The sequence below is a fragment of the Vicugna pacos genome, chromosome 6, assembly GCF_048564905.1.
Source record: "Vicugna pacos chromosome 6, VicPac4, whole genome shotgun sequence".
NCBI lineage: Eukaryota > Metazoa > Chordata > Mammalia > Artiodactyla > Camelidae > Vicugna > Vicugna pacos.
Window position 1 is genome coordinate 85,627,647 of NC_132992.1, and position 22,509 is coordinate 85,650,155.

The 22,509-nt window shown below is 37.4% G+C and overlaps 2 protein-coding genes across 2 annotated transcripts; one reads left to right on the forward strand and one right to left on the reverse strand.

The window, feature by feature from the left end:
* Positions 1-3,737: 3,737 nt before the first annotated feature.
* Positions 3,738-6,719, reverse strand: GON7 (GON7 subunit of KEOPS complex). The gene is made up of 2 exons (XM_006208248.4): positions 6,499-6,719; positions 3,738-4,079 (listed from the first exon to the last, which is right to left on the reverse strand). The coding sequence occupies exons 1-2, from the start codon at positions 6,704-6,706 to the stop codon at positions 3,985-3,987; spliced, it is 303 nt and encodes a 100-aa protein (XP_006208310.2). The 5' UTR covers positions 6,707-6,719; the 3' UTR covers positions 3,738-3,984.
* Positions 6,720-6,759: 40 nt separating this feature from the next.
* UBR7 (ubiquitin protein ligase E3 component n-recognin 7) lies at positions 6,760-22,254 on the forward strand. The gene is made up of 11 exons (XM_006208220.4): positions 6,760-7,110; positions 9,008-9,141; positions 9,611-9,671; positions 10,549-10,644; positions 14,202-14,255; positions 14,467-14,572; positions 15,823-16,031; positions 16,215-16,364; positions 16,889-17,051; positions 18,083-18,144; positions 22,085-22,254. The coding sequence occupies exons 1-11, from the start codon at positions 6,961-6,963 to the stop codon at positions 22,175-22,177; spliced, it is 1,278 nt and encodes a 425-aa protein (XP_006208282.1). The 5' UTR covers positions 6,760-6,960; the 3' UTR covers positions 22,178-22,254.
* The last annotated feature ends 255 nt before the right edge of the window (positions 22,255-22,509 follow it).

Sequence of the window (22,509 nt, forward strand, 5' to 3'; positions counted from 1 at the left end):
TTCAAGTCTGGATTCATTACATTTCGCCCTGAATTACTTACATAACTATGTTTTAAACTGTTAATATGGCTAGTCTGCCTTTGCTAAAAAAGCATGACTTTTTAAAATTAAAAAGTGGAAGTTTCACAATAAATTTTTCTGCTTGTGTAGAAAAATATGTAACATATGCTTTCTTAAAATGCAAAGAGAACAAGAGTATACAATGAAAAGCCTCCCTCTCATTCCCAACCCAATTCCCTCTTTCCAGATGCAGTTTGACTTTCCTTTCAGATATTATATGCATATCTAGCTAATATTCTCCACTAGCAGCACTCTACACACTCTTCTACAGCTTGCTAGTTTTCATTTAACATCATATCCTCAAGACTGATCCTTAACAACATGGAGGGCTATACCTTGGTCTTTTTAATGGCTGCACAGAATTACTGTACTAATGTGCTTCTATTTTTATTTAATTAACTAGGGTCTTCTGCAGATGAACATTTAGGTTGTTTACAATCTTTTGTTACCAAGAATAATGCTCCAATGGATAATTTTGTATACAGATCTGTGCACATGTGTGCTATTAGCCGTTGGTTAAATTTCTGTAAGTGAAATTGCTGGGTCAAAGAGCATGTATATTTAACATTTTACACTCTCATCATCAATGTATTATAGAGTTCACACCCTTTCCAGCTCAATATTGCATCAAAACTTTTGACCTTTTAGTCTGAGAAGTAAAAAAAACCAAAAAAACGGGGTACTATATTGTGGTTTTAATTTTTTTCTTTGAAGTGAAATTTTCTATCGTTTTTCTGACTGGTACATATAAGAGCTATAAAAGGATTAACAGTTCTTAGTCATTTCTGTTGAAAATACTAAATACTTTCCCCCTCTGTCATTTTAACCTCATTTGCAGAATGTTCAGAAACTTTATTACATAACTGCATTTACTAATCCTTTCTATCCTGGTTTCTGGATTCCTAAAAATCTTGTTTAGGAAAACTTCCTCACTCTGAGACTATAAAAATTGAGTCCATTTTCTTTTAGTACTTTCATGGCTTTTGTTTTTAAAAAAACACTAAACATTTTTTTAAAAAACTGAAGTACTGTCAACTACCTGCAATTTATTATGTTCTAAGTAGAGAGAAAAGAACACAACTTCATCACAAAAACTAACAAACTTGTTTATCATTTATTAAAACTGAAAGTGTTATTTTACAAATATCCTCAATTTCCATAATAATTTTACATTCCAAACCTGTAATACAGTTTTTAACTCTCTGGTGCTCAGCTACTGACGAGGGTAAGTTCAAATAGGAATTTCTTGTAATCATTTTATTACAACACAGTGATTGACAGTTGAGTTTAAAAGCCTACATTTTCAGTGTCTTATGTAAGAATCTTATTACAGTATGTTATGTAAGAAATAATACTTTATATTTGTACAGATTGAACAATTCTACTGAGAAAAAGGTATATCTTTAATATGCTAAATAGGATCTAGATAAAAGTTCTACATAATAAACTGAGGGCCACAGATGTCTCCGACTAATTTTCCCATTTGGAAGAAAACAAACTTTATTTCCTTAAAAATACAAGCCTTCCTCAATAGAAGTTTTTTTAAAAACTGAGTAGCTGAAAAAATAATTATAATAAAGTACATTTCATAACATGGGGGGAAGCACAGGGGGCTAGGTACCACAGAAACACACAGCATGGGGACCTAACATTGTCTTTGAGGCCAGGGAAGTTCTGCTGGAGGAAATGTTTAAAATTGAAACCTAAAGGGTGAGAAGAGGTAGACAAGCAAAGGAGGTCACCTGGCCCAGGATCTGAAAGGCAAGTAGATACAGAAGCATAAATCCTCTCAGTACGAACACTCTCTAATTCAGGAAGGAAAAAATGATTTCTTCCCATACTTTCCCCCCATACCTTGTTTCAAAGTAAATTTTTTTCCCCAAGTGATTCTTTTAAAACTGTTCAAACTTCGTAACTAATATTACATCCAAGCAACAGTAACCTCTTATAAAAGAGTAAAAGTTCCTGTCCTTGGCCAGAGAACTCTATTAAAATAAGTATTTCTTAATGTGATACAAAAGCACTTACTTGTAGAAAAGACATTTATTTGCATATGTCCATATATTTCACATATAAAAATCCATATGTTTCACATTTTAAAAGATCGATCTAAGTACAGCGTCAAGCTTATTGTTAGGTAGGACTGTGGAGTTGACTTTCCTGTATAAAAGTAAAGTTGTAGCTGTTTCAGAGATTAACTGAGCCCTGAATGCCTGTGACTAATGTTACCTTTAGAAGGCAGATTAGAAAACCAGGCAAGGCATTTTTCTGCTGGTTCTTCAGACTGGACCTTCAAACCTTCAGAATCTTTTTTGTCACACATGTGGCTGGCTCACTTATGAAGACGGTACCAAAATAAGAATCAATATTAAAATTAAGAAAAAGATCAATCAGACCTATAACCCAGACCTCCAAACACTGGACCACAAGCATAAATATCTTGACATTTCTTCTTTATAAACATATTTGCTAAACAAAGAAGGAAACAAAATGTTCAGGAGCAAAGTTCAGCTATTACTTTAAAAATATAAACTATTTTAATTATACAGGTAAGTTTTTTTAAGGACTGTATGAAAATAAAAGATTATTATAAGTCAATAACTGAGCTGAAGTCCTAATACTGGAGACATTATCACAAACTAAACAAACAAGGTGATTTCTGACCATTTATAAAACTTTTTCTAGTTTGTATTAATTACATAAGAGAACTTAGCACAAGTCTGATGTTCCAAGTAAAACAACACTTTAAAGATATGAAAAGGTGTGTAAATTCTGTTTCCTTAATAGCATGAACTTTATAAGCTATAGATTTCAGAATGTGTAACTGGGAAAGTACCACAGTAATCTTTTAAAGGCTATGTGTATAACCCAACTCTGCCAGTAAGCTCTGTAACTCAGGGCAAACAAAATAAGACTCGACTTATTTCTGAAATAAATCATATAATCTGTAAGGTTACTTCCACCTCTAAAATTCTATGACTATTTCTTTCAATAGGTACATGCTACTTGATTTCTTTGCAGTTCATCTATCTAAATGATTCAAGAAACATATACAGTAAATAAAAAATGCCTTAGTCCCACTGACAAGCAGAAAAGAAATACACACACATACATTTTAGGAATATATATATATATATATATACATATATATATATATATATATATATATATGTATATATAAAGGATTTAACGGTCCTTTGTCATGCAAAATCAAAGACTGGCTACAGGATGAGAGGAAATATCTAAGATAAAGTCAATATAAATTGCTTACTTAAGGGCTTATAGTTGTGTTCATCTAGATAGCAGTCCCAGCATAAAAGCACACCCCATTTGACTCCTAACTACAAGTTAAATATATATTTGTTGAGTGGTATTGTCTCCAGATGACTGTATATTGGATGTAAGTGTGGATTCAAGGTTTCTCTGGGTCTCTCTCAAGGGCTCTCCTTTCTCTTCAGTATATTCCCGTTTTCCTTCTCCTTATACAGAACTGCCATTCTTAAATTTAATATCCAATTTTCACCACTCGCTCATGTCAGTTCTTTGAAATGCTACTGTCCATGAACCATGACATATATTTTTTACAACAGAAGCAGAAGCTAAAAGATGTAGACATCACACAATTTAATTCAATGGTTATTTAAGAAGTAGAAAACAGTAAGAATTCAGTTGCCAACTTAGCAGATTTCAAACACTATTAAGTGTCTATTTTATTTATGTAGTCTGAAACTTCTCAAGAAAAAGAGATTCATTTTTAAACACTTATTACATCTTTCTTTGATGGAAACAGAAAAGTTTCTTCTTTGACAAAACTGCCCCAGGGAAACAAAACAAATGCTTTCCAAATCAGAGCACAAGTCTTCCTTAAATGTCACTCTGTGATAAGACATAGGAGCAATCTTTTAAATTTCGAAAAAGCTATTGCTAAGATTGTGGTTTTGGCCGTTTTGCAGATGGTCCCTCTGAGTTAGTTCTGTTATCAACGTTATTTTCATCTTCTGCATCATCTTCGTCATCACCTTTTAAAATAAATATTTGTTGTATGACAATAGGTTCAGTGGTTGAAAGAAATATAGACAGATAAAAAGGTTGATAAGTAGACCATTTCACTTTAGGGATTAATAAAACAATGCATACATCAAATTAGAAATATGTATGCTTAAAAAGAGCTTTTGGTGTTTATAACTTTTCTATCACTTTTTTAAAAGATATAATTCATACATCATAAAATTCACTTTTAAAGTGTCCAGGTTACTGATTTAGATGGCACTAGGTTGTGCAGCCATCACCACTAATTCCAGAAAGAAATCCTATACCAATTAGCAGTCACTTACCATTCCCCTCAGCTCTTGGCAACCACTAACCTCTTTTCCTATCTTGTAGATTTGTCTATTCTGAACATTTCATACAAATGAATCATAAACTTGTGGCCTTTTGTGTCCGCTTTCTTTCACTTACGTTTTCAAAGTTCATTCATGTTGTGTAGCATCGATCAGCACTTCATTTCTTTTTGTTGATGAATAATACTCCATTTTACAAACATTGTTTATCCACTCATGAGCTGATGGGCATTTGTGTTTTTTCCACTTTTTAGCTATTATAAATAATGTTGCTACAAACACTCATGCATTTGTTTTTATGGGAACATGTTTCCAGTTCTCTTGGGAGAACTAGGAGTGAAACTAGGAATCTCTAGGAGTGGAATTGCTGGGTCATATGGTAACTTTATGTTTAACTTTTTGAGGAACTGCCAAACTGTTTTCCAAAGAAGGTACACCATTTTACATTTCCACCAGCCACATATGAAGGCTCCAATTTCTTTACATCCTAGTCAACACTTGTTACTGTTCTTTTTCATTATAGCCGTCCTAGTGGGCATGACATTGGTATCTCACTGTAGCTCTGATTTGCCTCTCTGAAAGACAATGATGTTGAACATCTTTTCTTGTGCTTCTTGGTCATTTGCATATCTTATTTGGAGAACTATCTATTCAAGTCTTCTGGACATCTGGTAACTGGATTATCTTTTTTTTTTTGTCATCAGGATTTTTTTTTTCACCTGAAGTGTAATTGACCTACAACACTTAGTTCCAGGTGCACAACACAGTGCTCGATATTTCTGTATGTTACAAAATGATCACTGCTATTTGTCTTTTTAGTGTTCAGTTCTGTCACTTTTCTTTCATAATTATTACATTTTTGAAAATTTGTATTTGTTAACTGAGATATAATTCATATATGATAAAAATTGTCATTTTAACCTCTATCACTTTTAACAAAGGAAATTCAAACTGAAGCTTTTGGGGGACTTCCTTGAACTTACAAAAACATGTCCTCCTGTATGAAGATATTACTGACTCACTACCAATAGAACAGGCATCAATTATTTTTCTAGTAAGTATATATATATATATATACATATAAATACATATATATATATATATACACATACATACACACACTTTTTAAAAAAACAGCTCTATCTATACCTGTCCTTACTCAAATGATAATATTTTCAACAGATTAGAAGAGAACTTTTGGAGCTAAGAAACAAGACTTCACTCTCATGGAAACAATCTATTGTCTGACATTCGTGTAATGTTCAGAATTGGCTTCTTCACATTATCTGGCACTAACAAGAAGTAAACAAGAGAAGTACAGTAGAGTATGGTACAGTTTAAGCTACTCTACAGAGGGGTTAAGTCCTGATTCCAATATTTAGTTCTTAGGTTCTTCAGCTCAGGGTATTCAAAATGTACCTAGCTATTCAAGATTAAAAAAAAAACGAATGCAGTTAAATTTCTCATTTCTACTTTCAAACTACACCTACAAATCTGGGAAAGGAAAGCAATCCCTGAGAGTTAAAAGACCTGTTCATCTGAAATCTGTTCCAACCTTTGGAACATGTTCCTATTGGGCGATAGGTGGCAGTCTTCCAAACATGTTTGTAATTTCACACCTGGGAAAAGTTCCTTTTCATCCTTCAACCCAACGTAAAAGGCATGCCCTCTCTGAGGTCTTCCTGGGTTCTATCGGTTTTCAATAGTTACAGAAGACCCTTGGGTCATCCCTCTACTCTTTAATAAGAGTGTTTGCCTGTCTAACCCCTCACCGGAGTTCCACAAGAACTGGAACTGAGTCGCATTCACCTCATTTTTTCTCCAGAACTCAGCCCAATGGCTGGCATAGAGTAGCAGGCGTTCAGCACTTTTTTTTTTTTGACATAAATGAAAAAAGAGTTGTAAAAAACCTCCCTGATAAATGAGCCCAGGTTCAGCCCATATACGGTGGAAGGTGCTAACAATTTTTAGTTGGAATTCTTCTTCCCCTGAGGCTCAATTTCTTCAAGTCTGCCAATCTACATGGGCTCTCTGAGCAGATTTTTCCCGGGAAACCCAGCCCGCCCTCCTCTCGCTCCAGTACCGTCTCAAAGCTCACCGTCCAAGGCCTCGTCTGGAGCCGCAGCCATCCGGTCCTGCGCTTCCGGCTGTACCAGGGAGCCGAAGAGTTCGGCTACCAGCCCCCTCATCTGGGCCACGGCCGACAACAAGCCCTGGAAAGGGTCGGCGTCGCCCGGAGCGTCACAGGGCACCCGTAGCCGCTGCAGCTGCCCATCCTGCCCGACATACTCGCCCAACAGCTCCATGACGACCACTAACCTTCAAGAGCGCGCCACAGAAAAACGCCACCCGGAAACGGAAACCAGCCCGCCGCGGGCGCAGGCGGGAGAAGAGAGAGGAGTAACTTCCGTTTGTCGGAAGTCGCTCCTCCCCCTTCCTTCGCTCCCCGTCTTTTGGATTGGTTCCTGACACTCCGGCCCCGCCTCCTCCGGCCCCGCCCCCCGCGGCCGCTTTTCCCGCCTCCGCCGGGGCCGAGCGGCGGTCCAGGTGACAGTTGAGGATGGCCGGAGCCGAGGATCCAGCTGGGCGGCACTCAGAGCTGGAGCCAGTGGTATCGTTGGTCGATGTACTTGAGGAGGACGAGGAGCTGGAGAATGAAGCGTGCGCTGTACTGGGCGGCAGCGACTCTGAGAAGTGCTCCTACTCACAGGTGGGCGCGCGGCCGGGGCCTCGCCTCTTCTGGGTTCCCCTGAACCTCCTCTTCCCCGCCAGACTTACCCTATTCCCGCCTAGCGCAGCCAGAGCCCCCGTGGTGGCCCGGGGCCTCTGTTCGTCGTAGACTTTCCCATCCCAGGCCCAGCTGCGCTTTTACCTTTAGTCTCCCGGGCCCCTTCCTCAGCCTGCATGCAGGAGAGCCCTCCTCCTCCCTCGGTCTTCCTCTGTCCGGCCCCCCAGGATTCTCCAGACTTTGCCCCTGGAGCAGCTGCTCCTTCCTTACTCTTCCGTCTCTTCTCGGTGCCCCGAAATCATCCCCGTGACCTCTCAAATCCAGACATTGTCCCTACTCTTCCCATTCTAAGAGTATTTATCAGGAAAGGAATGGGAGAGTCAAAGCGGAGTTAAGAGAGAGCTCTGGATTTGAAAATTTCCCCTTGTGGGCTGGGCTTCTGGACATCTGGTTCCTTTGCAATTTAGTTTGACAAGTGTTAGCTGGTTTTTTGGCTACACGAAGCAAGTACCGTGTCTGTCTGCAGTCTGCCCCCCCCCCCCGGGGGATAAACGGAACTCGAACAGCAGGTAGCACTGGCAAAGGAGGGGAGCGGAGGGGAGGAGAGAAGGCATTTGGAAGATGTTGTGAACAGGGATTTGAGGGGGTGTGATGTAGTGTTTTGTGACTCATCCTATGTTTTTAGGTACAAAAATAGAGAAAGGTGGGTAGAAGAAAACTAATAAGAGGTGAGAATTGGTAGGAGGAAGAAGGTTACCTTCCAAGGGGGTGGAATGGAACATTGGAGGAATACGAGATACTTGTGGTCATTATGTGTTATGGACTGTGATCAAATACCAGTTACCACCGCTGCAAGGGGTTAGATTTTTTCATACACGTGGTATTAGATGTATTAAATGTTAGCTGGTATTTTAAAACATTTGGTCAGCACGGAAACAGCCTTTTCTTGGCTTTCCTTTTTTTTTCCCTCACAAAGTCTGTATGTAGGTTATTTTTGAAATGTAGTTAGGTTTATAAAACAGACTTCCTTAAAATTTTTTGTTGTAGTAAAATATATGGAAAAGTGCACAAACCATAAATAAGTCTTGGGAAAACAAAAATAAAAACACACGCAAGTACATACTACCCAGCCCAAGAAATAGAATATTACCAGCATCCCAGAAGCTTCCCTGTATCTTCTTCCTTCCCAGAAGAGGGTAAACATTATCAAAAATTTCGAAAAGTTCTGCTTGTTTTTCTTTCAACTTTTTATTTTGAAACATTTTAAGCCTACAAGTTGAAAGAATAATATTATGAACACCTGTGTACCTTTACATGTATTCACTTTTTAACATTTTACCACATTCGTTTTATCTTCTTCCCCTTCGTTATAACATACTTTCTTTCTTTTTTCTGAACCATTTGGAAAAAAGTTGCAGACCATGACACTTAACCTCGAAATACTTCGGCACACATCTGAAAAATCAAAGGGATTCCTTTGATGCATTGATTTTCTCTTTGGTGGAATCACAAGCATTTTCCAAAGCTGAAGTATGATTATCACTTACATAAACCTACACACTTTCTCCTACATTTTCATGTGTTAAAATGATTAAGCAGACCAGCTTATTCACAGCTGACTGGAAATATTAAACTTCTATCACTTTAAGAAAAAATTATATGAAAATAAGCACTAGTATGTGAAACTTGCAACAGTGTTTTGGTACTCTTTTATATAAGCTTTTTTTTTTTATTATTATTAGTCTCTGGTTTTTACAGGAAGCTCTTAACTGCAGATAATCTGATTTCAATTATTTATCAGATCTTAGTGTGGGTACTAGGTAACTCTGCCATTTTTCATCAGTTTATTCTCTCTTTCCATTTTGGGGCTGTCTTCTAGGGCTCGGTAAAGAGACAAGCACTATATGCCTGTAGTACCTGCACCCCAGAGGGAGAAGAACCAGCAGGAATTTGCCTAGCTTGCAGTTATGAATGTCATGGGAGTCATAAACTATTTGAACTATACACAAAAAGGTAAAACAGTCAGAGATTGGTGCTGAATGCTTTTCAAATGTTTAGATTCTTTCCTAGCTGCACTTTTTTTCTTAATTTTGTTTTTGCATTCAAAGCAGTCATGCACTGGTAAAATTTAATGTAACTGATTTATATAATATAATTGAAGAGAATAATTTTTCCAGAGGACCTTTTAAAATATAATTATTGTACAAACTCTCCTCATGCTGCTCTGCCATTATTTTATTTGTGTTTGGAAATGTGGGGGGTGTGATACAGATATTTGTTTCTAATGTTAATTTCTAGAGTTATTAAATCTTTTATTGTTATGTGCTTGGGGAAATTCTGGATTGGACATATGAACAACAACCAAGGCCACTTTTTAGATCCTAGAACCTGTTGAAAGGGAAGACGCTATGATGTGAATTTAAAGAGTAAGTCATTAGATTTAAAAGAAAAATTAAACTTGACTCTTCCTCCTTTGTTTCAGAAATTTTCGTTGTGATTGTGGAAACAACAAGTTTAAAAATTTGGAATGCAAATTATTTCCTGTAAGTAAGCACTGTAACTATAAAAGTGTGAAAAGTAGCTGCGATTGATATTTGTCTGAGTGGACAAAACCAAGTATTTTCCAAAAATGAAGTTCTTTTGCTTATTCTTTGCAAATGGGCAAATCAATATTAGACTCTATTCCAGGTTTTACTTCCTGGAAAACTAAGTAACCTGTTTAGAGCCTACAGTATAGATTGTAATTAATATGAAAGGTTTTGGGGGTATGTTCTAAAGTGATTTGGGTTTAACTATGTTGATTGTGCTCATCCTTTAAGGCTTTTAAAGTAAAGGGTATCATTTTCAGAACTGAATAAATAAAACTTGGTAACAGTGAGCATGGGTTATGTGCACTCAGGAGTTTTTCACTGCTTTTGGCTAATAAAAACTATCTTTCTACAATAACTTTCAGTGAAATAACAGAAATGAAAGAGAAAAATGAGAGATTTTACATTGTTCAATTGTCATTGCTAGAACTGTCATGCTTTTTCCCACCTTCAAGGATTATTTTTAGAGTTTCCTTGCCAGCTTTTTACCTCCTAGTTACCTGGGGGTTTTGGCTATCACAGCTGGACACTAAGAAGTATTTTGAAATTCTAGGTGAATATCAGCTTACATAAGTTGATAATTAATATTTATGATTTGTTTTCCCCCAGTTGCTACAAAGAAGGTGTAGAAAATAAATTCTATTTTTTCCCAGTATCCTGGAAAAAGTATTCCTTTAATAGGAATGAATACTATTCTTTTGTACTTTGAAAGTTAAAGATCAGTTTCTGGGAGGAAGACATTTAATGCACAAATTTGTTGACTGCATAAATTTCATGATGCATGATATTTAGTTAAAATTAGATCATATATATTGAAATTAATATCTTTCAGGACAAAGCAAAGATAAATTCAGGCAATAAGTACAATGACAACTTTTTTGGACTGTATTGCATTTGCAAGAGACCTTATCCTGATCCTGAAGATGAGGTAAGAGACCTGGAGGTTAACACCAGGACTGTGTCATCTTTAGCCTTCACTCCTCAGCCTCTTGTCATATCTGGGCCTCTAACTGTTCAGGAAGGATTTGGGGATTGTAAAAGGATTCTAGGTTTATCCCTTCTTATGAATCTGGGCTGGAGCTACAACTAGTACAGATCTCAACTATTCTCATTCTTGTATTGTGAGAATGATATTGGTTAGGACTTTCTCAAGGCCAGAACATCTTTTCTTCCTCCCCCCTTTGCCTGCCTGTTTGCTTCATTCCCCTGAACACTTTCCAAAAAATGACCTTCAACTTCTTGCATCCCTAGAAGGAAAGAAATGGGATGTACAAACTAACTAGATCCTCTTAAAGATTTCAGTTAGAAGTATACACAAAATTTAGAAAGAGTTTTTCTTCTTCCTCACTCCTGTACCTTCTTACCTCCCAGACACAACCACTGTTAACACTTTTTTTTTGTCTTGGGGGGAGGTAACTAGGTTTATTTATTTATTTTAGTGGCTGTACTGGGGATTCAACCCAGAACCTTGGTAGGCATGTGCTCTATCACTGAGCTATGCCTCCCCTCCAACACTTTTTGTTACATATATATGTAGACCTTTTTCTACATGTGAGTGAATATGGGTTTTAACTTCTAGTTTTTTTTTTTTGGAGAAAAGTGAAAATTCTATACATTCACTTCTGCAGCTTGCTTTTTTCACTTATCAGTATATCATAGACATCCTTTCAGGTCAAACAATACAAATCTATTTTGTTCTGATCACATCATAATTTGACATGCCATAAGTTAGTTACCTAGGTGTTCTATAGCAGAATGGTATTGTCTAATTTTTCAGCATTATAAAGAAAGCTGCAGTAAACATTCTTATACAGTAATATAACTGAAGAAACTCCTGCAAATGTTTATGTAGATGGATACCTTGAGGTAAAATTGATAGGTCAAAGGATATTTGTTTTTAAAATTGTGATCATGTCTGCCAAAAGATTCAAACACCAATAGTATGTGATAGTGTTTTTTCCCCTAGTACTGTCAACTCAGCATTTTACTGATCTTTTAAAATGTTGCCATTCTGATGAAGTACAGTATCTTTACAATTTTTCCTTTGTCTGATCATGAGTGATTTATGCATCTTTTCATGAGTTTATCAAACATTTGTAATAACCTTCTCTCTGAATTGTCCTTTCATATCCTTGGTCCATATTTATATTGGGTTGTTTTTTTTTTTTTGTATATGTATCTATTTGAAGGAGTGTTTTTTTTTTAAACATTTTTTATTGATTTATAATCATTTTACAATGTTGTGTCAAATTCCAGTGTTCAGCACAATTTTTCAGTCATTCATGGACATATACACACTCATTGTCACATTTTTTTTCTCTGTGAGTTATCATAACATTTTGTGTATATTTCCCTGTGCTATACAGTGTAATCTTGTTTATCTGTTCTACAATTTTGAAATCCCAGTCTATCCCTTCCCACCCTCCACCCCCCTGGCAACCACAAGTCTGTATTCTCTGTCTATGAGTCTATTTCTGTCCTGTATTTATGCTTTGTTTTTGTTTTTTTGTTTGTTTTTGTTTTTTAGATTCCACATATGAGCAATCTCATATGGTATTTTTCTTTCTCTTTCTGGCTTACTTCACTTAGAATGACATTCTCCAGGAGCATCCATGTTGCTGCAAATGGCGTTATGTTGTCGGTTTTTATGGCTGAGTAGTATTCCATTGTATAAATATACCACATCTTCTTTATCCAGTCACCTGTTGATGGACATTTAGGCTGTTTCCATGTTTTGGCTATTGTAAATAGTGCTGCTATGAACATTGGGGTGCAGGTGTCATCCCGAAGTAGGGTTCTTTCTGGATACAAGCCCCAGAGTGGGATTCCTGGGTCATATGGTAAGTCTATTCCTAGTCTTTTGAGGAATCTCCACACTATTTTCCATAGTGGCTGCACCAAACTGCACTCCCACCAGCAGTGTAGGAGGGTTCCCCTTTCTCCACAGCCTCTCCAGCATTTGTCATTTGTGGATTTTTGAATGACGGCCATTCTGACTGGTGTGAGGTGATACCTCATTGTAGCTTTGATTTGGATTTATCTGGTAACTAGTGATATTGAGCATTATTTTCATGTGCCTTTTGATCATTTGTATGTCTTCCTTGGAGAGTTGCTTGTTTAGGTCTTCTGGCCATTTTTGGATTGGGTTGTTTATTTTTTTCTTATTGAGTCGTATGAGCTGCTTATATATTCTGGAGATCAAGCCTTTGTCAGTTTCATTTGCAAAAATTTTCTCCCATTCCGTAGGGTGTCTTCTTGTTTTACTTCTGGTTTCCTTTGCTGTGCAGAAGCTTGTAAGTTTCATTAGGTCCCATTTGTTTATTCTTGCTTTTATTTCTTCTAAGAGAAAATTTTTGAAATGTATGTCAGATAATGTTTTGCCTATGTTTTCCTCTAGGAGGTTTATTGTATCTTGTCTTATGTTTAAGTCTTTGATCCATTTTGAGTTGATTTTTGTATATGGTGTAAGGGAGTGTTCTAGCTTCATTGTTTTACATGCTGCTGTCCAGTTTTCCCAACACCACTTGCTGAAGAGACTGTCTTTATTCCATTGTATATTCTTGCCTCCTTTGTCAAAGATTAGTTGATGAAGGAGTGTTTTTTTTATTTAGAAAAATTAGCTTTCTGCCTTCTTCCTTGCTTTCTAGTTGTAACTATAATTATTGAACTATATAATTAAATTATATTATATAGAGAAACAAATTGAAGATGTCTTTAGTTAACAAAGATAAAACTTTAAAATGATATTTTAAGTTATGGGGTAAAGTGTTATAACATTGTTGAATCATAAGACAGAAAATAAGATGATGAATAAATTGATCAAAGCAGAAGAAAGAATAAAACTGCATTATATATACATACATTTTTTTTTCCCCTTTAAGAAATCATGACAGAGAAAGGACAGAACAACATTAGAATGTTAATCAGTAGATATGAAAACCTAGGAATAAAGGGAAAATCATTGCAAAAATAGTCTATGCCCTTCGGTATATAATTTTCCTAGGGCCAGAATTTAATTATTTAATTATTTAATTTGTTTAAATCAGAGAACTGTTGCTGTCCCTGTTGTCAAGAAGTTGTAACGTTTACTTTTCAAAGTTACGTGGCAGCACAGTGTGGGAAAAAGCCCAGCTGTCTTTTCTACAGTGGTCAATTGCGTTACCTCCCTGGCCTAGATTTATGTATGAAATAAGAATATATTACTTATTTATAAAGTTTTGTGAGAATCAGTTCTTAAGTAACTGACATGAAAGCTTTGATGACCGCTCACAAAGCTCTCATCTGAGTGCAATCCTGTAACACCAGTTGGTGAGAATGAACTTCCTTGGCCTCTTGAATTGCTGTTTCTCCCTGTACCCTCGACTTCTGGCAGGTGGTAGTGGTCTAACAGAATCGGTAGAGAATTATTTAACATCTAGTTCTAATGACTTTTGTGTCCCAGAATTTGCTATCATCATTAACAGATGAACTGTTTTTCCATGTTAGATTCCAGATGAGATGATCCAGTGTGTAGTCTGTGAAGACTGGTTTCATGGAAGGGTAAGGAGAGCTTTTACCTTTTAAAGCCATTGTCTTCACAAAAAGAGAAAAGAGCTTGTCTTTTGGAATTGTATTATATTTTACATTATAATTACTCTTCTAAAATATACTATAAAGATACCAGTGTCCGATTGCAATATTTTATAAAATAATGAGGTTTTGGGGCCATTTGGTAATCCAGAGGAAAATACTTGGTTTTCTGTGTTCACAGCATCTCGGTGCCATTCCCCCTGAGAGCGGGGATTTCCAAGAGATGGTGTGCCAAGCGTGCATGAAACGCTGTTCTTTCTTGTGGGCTTACGCTGCACAATTGGCAGGTAGGTGTCTGTGGAGTTGGTGTGCCACCAGCTTGTGCTTGTCAAATGTGTATGTTCAGTACGGAATTTTTAGCAACTATTTTTAACTGGACTTTGAGGTACAGAAAAAAGTATAAGATCTATTCCTTCTTCATGAGGTGCTTATAGATTGACTGGGAGACTACCAAGGCAAAATTTGTTCTTAAATGGTATGATGCAGAGTATGGATGAGACCAGAATTAGAGCAAATGGAGGACGCAGTTTTGAATGGGATTTTGAAAGATAAACAGAACCAAAATGAGTTGTTCTTAAAATGTAAGACGTGCTATTGGTTGGGGAGGGTGGTGGCACAGTTTGTCGTCTAGTGTTTCTATTTTACTCTAAGAAATTGACTAAAACAACTAATCAGCAATGAATGGTCTTGAGGCATTAAATATTTTATTTTACTGGTAATGCTATATGTGTTACTTAATTTATTTTTTAAGTGGTTGTTACTCCTAGTACTTGCTGCTCTGGCCTCATAATTTCTTGCCTTTGTCACCTTTTGGGAACACTTCACCATACAAACCACAAGCAGCATCCTACATTTTTGACTTGTCTTGAAGTTCTTAAATTTGGTGTGCCCTTGTTCCAATCACATCTCACTTTCCTCTGAACCTGAATCTAGTTCCCATTCACTGGGTGTTCTTAGCTGTTCCCCTCCGCCCCTCGTTCATTTCCTTCCCAGTCAGCAGATGGCCTCATTTCCTATGAAACTGAAGTGCCACTATGCTGCATGAGTTCCCTTATCATTTCTCTTCTCTCCTTCATAATATTTCTCTCCACACGAATCCTTTTCAATTTCCTCTTCTCATAAAGAAAAGCTACTGTTTTTGCAAAACTACCTTTCTACCTGGGTTTGCAGTTAAATCTCTTTCTACTGCTTTTTGCTTCTTAAGTGTTTTTTGTATTTAGAGAGATTAGCTTTTGCCTTCTTTCTTGCTTTCCTTGCTTGAGGTGTCCCTCTGTTTTTAATATCTATAGTATTTTCCTTTCTTTTTACATATAAAGTGCTTAACTAGTGATATATTTAAACAACCTGTTTAGATATTTGACTCTGGAGTAGGCAGATATAATCTAAAAAAGTATTCTCTCCTTTCTCATTATTGCATGGATTAAGGTTGATTTCTTCTTTCCAGATTCTGATGTATTTTGTAATCAGACTAAGTGATTTCACTGTCTAATAGTCTGTGGATGTGTGTGTGTGTGTGTGTGTTTCATTGAACCCACAGTAACCAAAGTAACTGCTGAGGATGATGGATTGGTGCTGAATGTTGATGGAATAGGTGATCAGGAAGTAATCAAATCTGAAAATGGAACTCATCAAGATAGTGCCCTCAAAGAGGATGTTCCAGAACATGGAAAGGACGCTGTGAAGGAAGTTAAAGCCGAGCAGACTAACGAACCATGTACCAGCTCGAGTTCTGAATCTGATCTCCAGGTAACATGAAATCTGAGCTATAAAAGAAATAAAACTAAAGCAAAACTAATTCTAAGTATTAATAACCTGTATAGCTTTGGATTTCATTTGTACCCTTTGCCTAAAGAAATCCTGTGACAAAATCTAAACTATGAAAACTATGATAGTTTAAAAAACACACTTCAAAAGTTATTTTAATTTCAGATAGCATTTAAGAATCAACATCTCAGCACAGAATCACAGTCTGGCTGCAAACTTCAGGAGCTTAAAGCTAAGCAATTTATAAAGAAAGACACTGCCACCTATTGGCCGGTGAACTGGCGTAGCAAGTTATGTACCTGTGAAGACTGTATGGTAAGTACCTGATCAAGGTCACTATTAGTATGTTTTGTGGGCTGATGTCTAAAATAAGAACACCTGGAAAGTATGTTTATGAAATTGATATTAGAGTATACATAACTTAGAAATTTTTTTATATTAGGCAAATTTATGAAATAGTATTTGCAATCTGATTGCTTATAGAAGACATTAAGAATTATGCAATACTTTTTATTTACTTATCTTCATTTCAGTGGAAAATAGCTTATCTTTTTTATATTAGACTTTCTTGGAAACACAGATTATTTGAAAGTTACAGTAAGTCAGTGGTTTTAAATAAAGATCTCTTTAATCATAAGTCTACTGGGAAGTTGGGACATTTCTAAAAGAGATGTGGGCAAAAAGAATAAATTGTTTGAGCAACTCTGTGCTAAAAGGCTCGGGTTTTTCTGGATATTAACTTTAAAAAATTAAATAAATTTTTAGTGATTCTCATGATGTTGACTTTCTGAGGATGACATACAGTTCTAATGGGGAAACTGGTTTTTTTTTTTTTAAAGAAAATGTATGGCGATCTAGATGTCCTGTTCCTGACAGATGAACATGACACAGTTCTGGCTTACGAAAACAAAGGCAAGGTTGACCAGGCAGCTGACAGGAGAGACCCGTTAATGGACACCCTTAACAGCATGAACAGAGTCCAACAAGTGGAACTTATTTGTGGTAAATACTATTTGAGTGTGAAAATTCAGGAAGTTGATGACATTTCCTTCACTATTAAAAAAATGAATAAAGAGGACAGCTAATTCCATTGTTTTAACACAAAGATGTTTCAATTTGGAATTGCATAGCAGGCTTCAGCTACATGTGCTTAATTCTCATATTGCTGGGTACTTAGCTACTGTTACTGTTGAATCAGGATTACATGCTAGAGCAGTTACTTGCTTGAGAAACGATAACATGCTATTTTGATTAAGGGTAGATGTATGAGTAAAGAGTAATGGGAAATCAATTTCTTTCCCCATCCATTGAAATAGTTTTCCTTGAACATTGCATGTCATCTTTTTGAGAAAAGCATACCATATTTCTGACAGTTCTTGAGGATGCGTCAGTGGTTCACAGGAAACCACTAGAGGGGAAAATTCTCCCAAATCCTTAATAGCAGGCTTTTACATTTTTTACCCCCTGCCCAACTTATTTTACCGATTTCTATCCTAGCCAGTTTCTACTCAGATGCCACCTTTGTGCCCCTTTATGGACATTGATTATTTCTGTCTTGTATTTGTTAACTATTTAACTTCCTTTTGCCTTTATTAGGCTAAAAGCTTTTCAAGGACAGAGGCTGCATCTAAAAGATTTTTGTAGTCCTCAAGGTGCCTTGTACATAACATAAACTGTTGAGTGAGTGTACGAGTTTCAAAACTTAGTATTTGACAAGTCCAAGGTATTTCAAGCACTAGAATTCCAAAGAGATGGGAAACCTTTTAAAAAATTCTTAGCTAATCTTTTTTGGAGTGGAGGTAACTCTGCTTTTGGAGGTTTTTTTTTTTTTTTTTAAATGAAGAAGGGTCCCAGATGTCAAAATGAAGGAATTTAGGAGAAATTGAGAACAAGTTTCTACACAGATTTCACGTAAAGAAAAATAGAGTTTAAACTATTAACGTACTTAAATGTCAGTGGTCAAGAAATACTTTGTTTCTAAATGCAAATGGCTTATCTAAAGTTTATGTCCTTTTTTGGTTGTTTTGATTTAGAATACAATGACTTGAAGACCGAACTTAAAGACTATCTCAAAAGATTTGCTGATGAAGGCACAGTAAGTTGAGTTAAATAATTTTAATCATAGCCCTGTATGTTTGAGTAAAATTTCTTTTCTTTTTTTTATTGATGTATAGTTGACTTACAGTATTGTATTAGTTTTGGGTATACAACATAGTGATTTAATATTTTTATAGATTGTACTCCATTTAAAGTTATTATAAAATATTGGCTATATTCCTTGTGCTGCACAATATAACCTTGTAACTTATTTATTTTATACATAGTCGTCTATGCCTTTTAATCCCCTGCCCCTAACTTTTCCCTCCCCCCTTCTCTCTCGCCACTGGTAACCACTAGTTTGATCTCTGTATCTGAGTCTGTTGCTGTATTGTTATATTCATTTGTTTGTTTTACTTTTTAGATTCCACATGTAAGTGATAACATACAGTGTTTGTTTCTCTGACTTATTTCACCAAACATAATAATTCTCTCTAGGTCCATCCATGTTGCAAATGGCAGAATTTCATTCGTTTTTATAGCTAATGTTCCATAGAGGATGTGTGTGTGTGTGTATGTACCATCTTCTTTGTCAATTCATCTGTTGTTGGACACTTAGGTTGCTTCCATATCTTGACTATTATAAATAATGCTGCTATGAACATTGGGGTACATTTATCTTTTCAAATTAGTGTTTCCATTTTCTTTGGACATACACCCAGAAGTGGAATTGCTGGATCCTATAGTAGTTCTATTTTTAGTATTTTGAGGCCCCTCCATACTGTATTCCATGTTCATTTTCTTTGATGAAAAAGATGACTGAGAGCTTAATGCAGGCAGAGGGAAGAGAAATCAGTAAGGGGCAGTGGAACACCAGTGGACCAGTCACATCAGGAGTCCTTCCCAACCCTCTGAGTGAGGGACGGAGCAGTCACCCGGGACGTGGAGAGAGTAGTAGTAGCTTAGGAGAGGGCCATTGGATCAACCATGCCGATTCTCCTGGTCCTGACCTTCAAGCAGGGATCCTTGGAAGGAAAGGAAGGGAAGGAGAAAATGACCAGGCAGGAAAAAAATTAAAGCCAGACCCCTTTTCTGTCATTTTGAGCTTTATAGTTTAGAATAAAAGAATTTTTTTTTGATCATGCATTCAGCTTACTGAAGTATAATGAGTTTACAGTGTTGTGTCAATTTCTGGTGGATAGCGTAATGTTTCAGTCATACATATACATGCATATATTCATTTTCATATTAAAATAACTTTATGCTTGAGGGCTAAAACATTTCTCTTGCTGGTAAGGAAAGTCTGTATACTGTGAAGGGCGACACTAACTCTAGTGTGTACTCTTTTAAAATAATCTTCCAGGTGAATTTGCCAGTACTTCCTAGTCCTTTACTACTCATACGTTTGTGATGGAATTTTCTTCTAAAATACTTTTTTATCTTCCAGAGGCAGGTATAAAACAAAATTTAATGTTTCTTTTCATGTCCTACAGTTGTCCTTATGGACAGTAAGTGTTTTGCTCTGCTATAGCCAGATGTACAAATGAAGTCAGCCATGGGTCTGACAGACACTCAGGACATGCCCTGAGACTTGCTTTCTTCGAAGAGCTCTGTGCCAGCCGACTGCTTTCTCATAAATGAGGGAAGAACTTGTAGCTGCCTGGATATCTGAGCGGGTCACAGTGCTGCCTCTCTGCAAGATGAATTGTGAAGTCAGGCATTAAACGAGCCTTCCTAAATGTTCTTCTCCTTTTTTAGAGTCTCTTTCTCACTGTCACCATGGACGTCTTCCCATTTCCCAGCAGTTCTTAACCCACAGTTACTCTCATTACTGTTGCCAAGGCCATCCTCCTCTGCTTGATGCGCCCTCCGGCTTCTCTCACTAGAACGAAGAATGTCCCCGGGTGTAACTGTTTTAACCTCGGCACTGTTGGTGGCTGTTCAGGGTCCTTCAGCTGTGTCAAAACACGTGCTCTTGCCTCTGTTCTTGTGTAGCTGGTTGCCATGCTGTTTGTGGATTTTATTATGCACGCTCTTAAAATCACATTTAAAAAAGTAGATATGTTGTCTTTTTCTATTCACATTTGAAACAGTTTCATCCGGAGTCTTCACATGTATCTTCCGTGTATGGATCTTTGTTATCACAGGAGCCATTCTTTATGAGTCTGAGATAATTTTTTCATCTGATGTGATGATTTAAAAGGACAGAAAAACATTTTTTTATTGTTTATTTTTGACATTACTAACTAGATCTTTACAAACAAACACCTTACCTTGTCATAAAGCCTGTCTGCTTTGGTTGTATTTGTCCATAGAAGATAATGCTAATAAGGCCTAGATGTTGTCAAACAATGAACTGCCTTTTATTTAATGTCTGTGTCTGACTGAAAAAAAATAACACTTAGAAACTACACATTTTCTGAGACAAACCAATAAAATGATATATTGCTGGACCCAAGTAGTTCATCTTTAACATTTCTGCTCTGCATGATGGCTGTGACCGTTTGAGGATGTCTTAAAGCTAAAAATTACACACTGTAGGTCTCCTACTGTTATGTCCTTGTTAGAGAAGTGATTTCCTTTTAATGCCTTTCAGAGCTTGTTTGTGATCCGAGCTAGGGACAGATCCTTCATGCTGGAACTCTTAAGAATCCTGTTTGTTCGCGTTACAAGCATACATTTCTAAGCCCAGAGCCTCAGAGCTCTGAGCTGCAGCCATCTCAGTGTGTTGGCCTTCTCCACCTTGAGCCTGTGAGGGGTTCTGATTCCTCACTTGTTGAGCAGCAGCTTTCTCCTGGTGCCTGTGAAAGTGGTGTGTCAGCTACCAGTCTGGTAGAGTTACTGACAAAATGCAAAGTCCTGTCACTTAGAGGATCAGTAAGTATCGTATCTCACTCCCAGTCAGTTACTCGCGGCAGCCTTGCCGCTTGGGGGTGTGGGCGGCACTTACTTCTGGGCGGTGGGAGGGAGAGTTTCACTTTACACACAAGTACTTGCTCTCTTTCTTACTTTCTTTCTCCCTCTTGCTCACTGCATTCCAGTGCTTTCTTTTTTTTCCTCTTTCCCTCCCTCTCCCTGCCTCACCTTTATTCTTTTATAATAATAAGAATGTTACCTGTTACAGCCCTGTCAGTTGTAGTGCAGAGTCACTGTTGGGATGAGCAGGACTCCTTTTGGGTCATCCTGGTTTACTTTTTCATCAGTATTTCCCCTTCATCTTATTTTCTTATTTTTGATGTTTTATTTTGCTAACATCATAAACACTTTTGTGTGATGCTCAATCCTTTTTCCAATAAAATAGAAGATAACTTTCTCATTTTTAGTGCATAACATAGATATTTCATTTACTGAGAGCAGTGTGTCTATAATTTTTGCCAATTTTTCTGTTTGTGTAGCAAACACCTTTAATTTTGGACTCTTTAAGAGGGAAGAGTTTGGGGTTCCTTTTTTTCAGTAAAGGAGAAAGCACAAATCTGAGAGGAAAAAAAACAAAAAACAAAAAGGCAGACTTTGTTTGCTGTGGGTGCTTATGCAGAGCTGAAGGACGTTCACAAGACAGCTGAGTGATGCGGGGAACAGTGGCCTCAGGAGACCTGTAGGCCCCTCAGTGTCCGTGTGGCTCTGCCACTCTTCTCATCTGCTCACGCCCACTGACAGCTTGCTCCGTGCCGGGCAGCGTTCCACAAGCGCTGCCTCTCACCTGCCCTTCAAATGGCCCAGTTAGATACGCGCTGCTTTAACCTCGCTGGGAGTCGGGAACTGGGGCTGGTGGTGGGGCCTCCGCTCCGCGCCAGCAGCTGTTCTTGCTGCTGCCTGACTCCGACCAGTCCGCGCTCTGCGAAGCTCAGCTGAGCTCAGCTAGGAAGTGGACATAGGATAATGAATTACTCTTGAAAAAACCCTCATCAGCAACATCACTGCACTTGACTGTGCATGTTTCCACCAGCTATGGCTGCTCTGTAATGTTTCCTTTCCTAATCTTTGCTTTCCATCAACAGGTGGTTAAGAGAGAGGACATCCAGCAGTTCTTTGAAGAATTTCAGTCAAAAAAGAGAAGACGAGTGGATGGGATGCAGTATTATTGCAGCTAGAGTGAGGTGTGATGCCTTCTCCTCCAGGCCAATGACAATGCCGCCTACTGTTCCAGGAATAAAAGAGGCATGTTTCACATTTGGTCCTCTTCCGTCCTCTCTTCGGAGAGGCCTCCTCCTCCAGCCTTGAGCTTCCTTCACTCTCCTTGATACAGTAGCCACCGTGTTTATGCTGATTTCACAACCAGCGTTCTTTCTGACTCAGCTAAATGCATCTCGTTACACAGACTTCAGCCCCCACCCCAGTCTACCCAGGGTTCTTTGCTCATAAGTTTCAAGAAGTTTGATTTGGTTTTGACAAAGTAAACTATTTTCTTTCCTGATTATCGGTT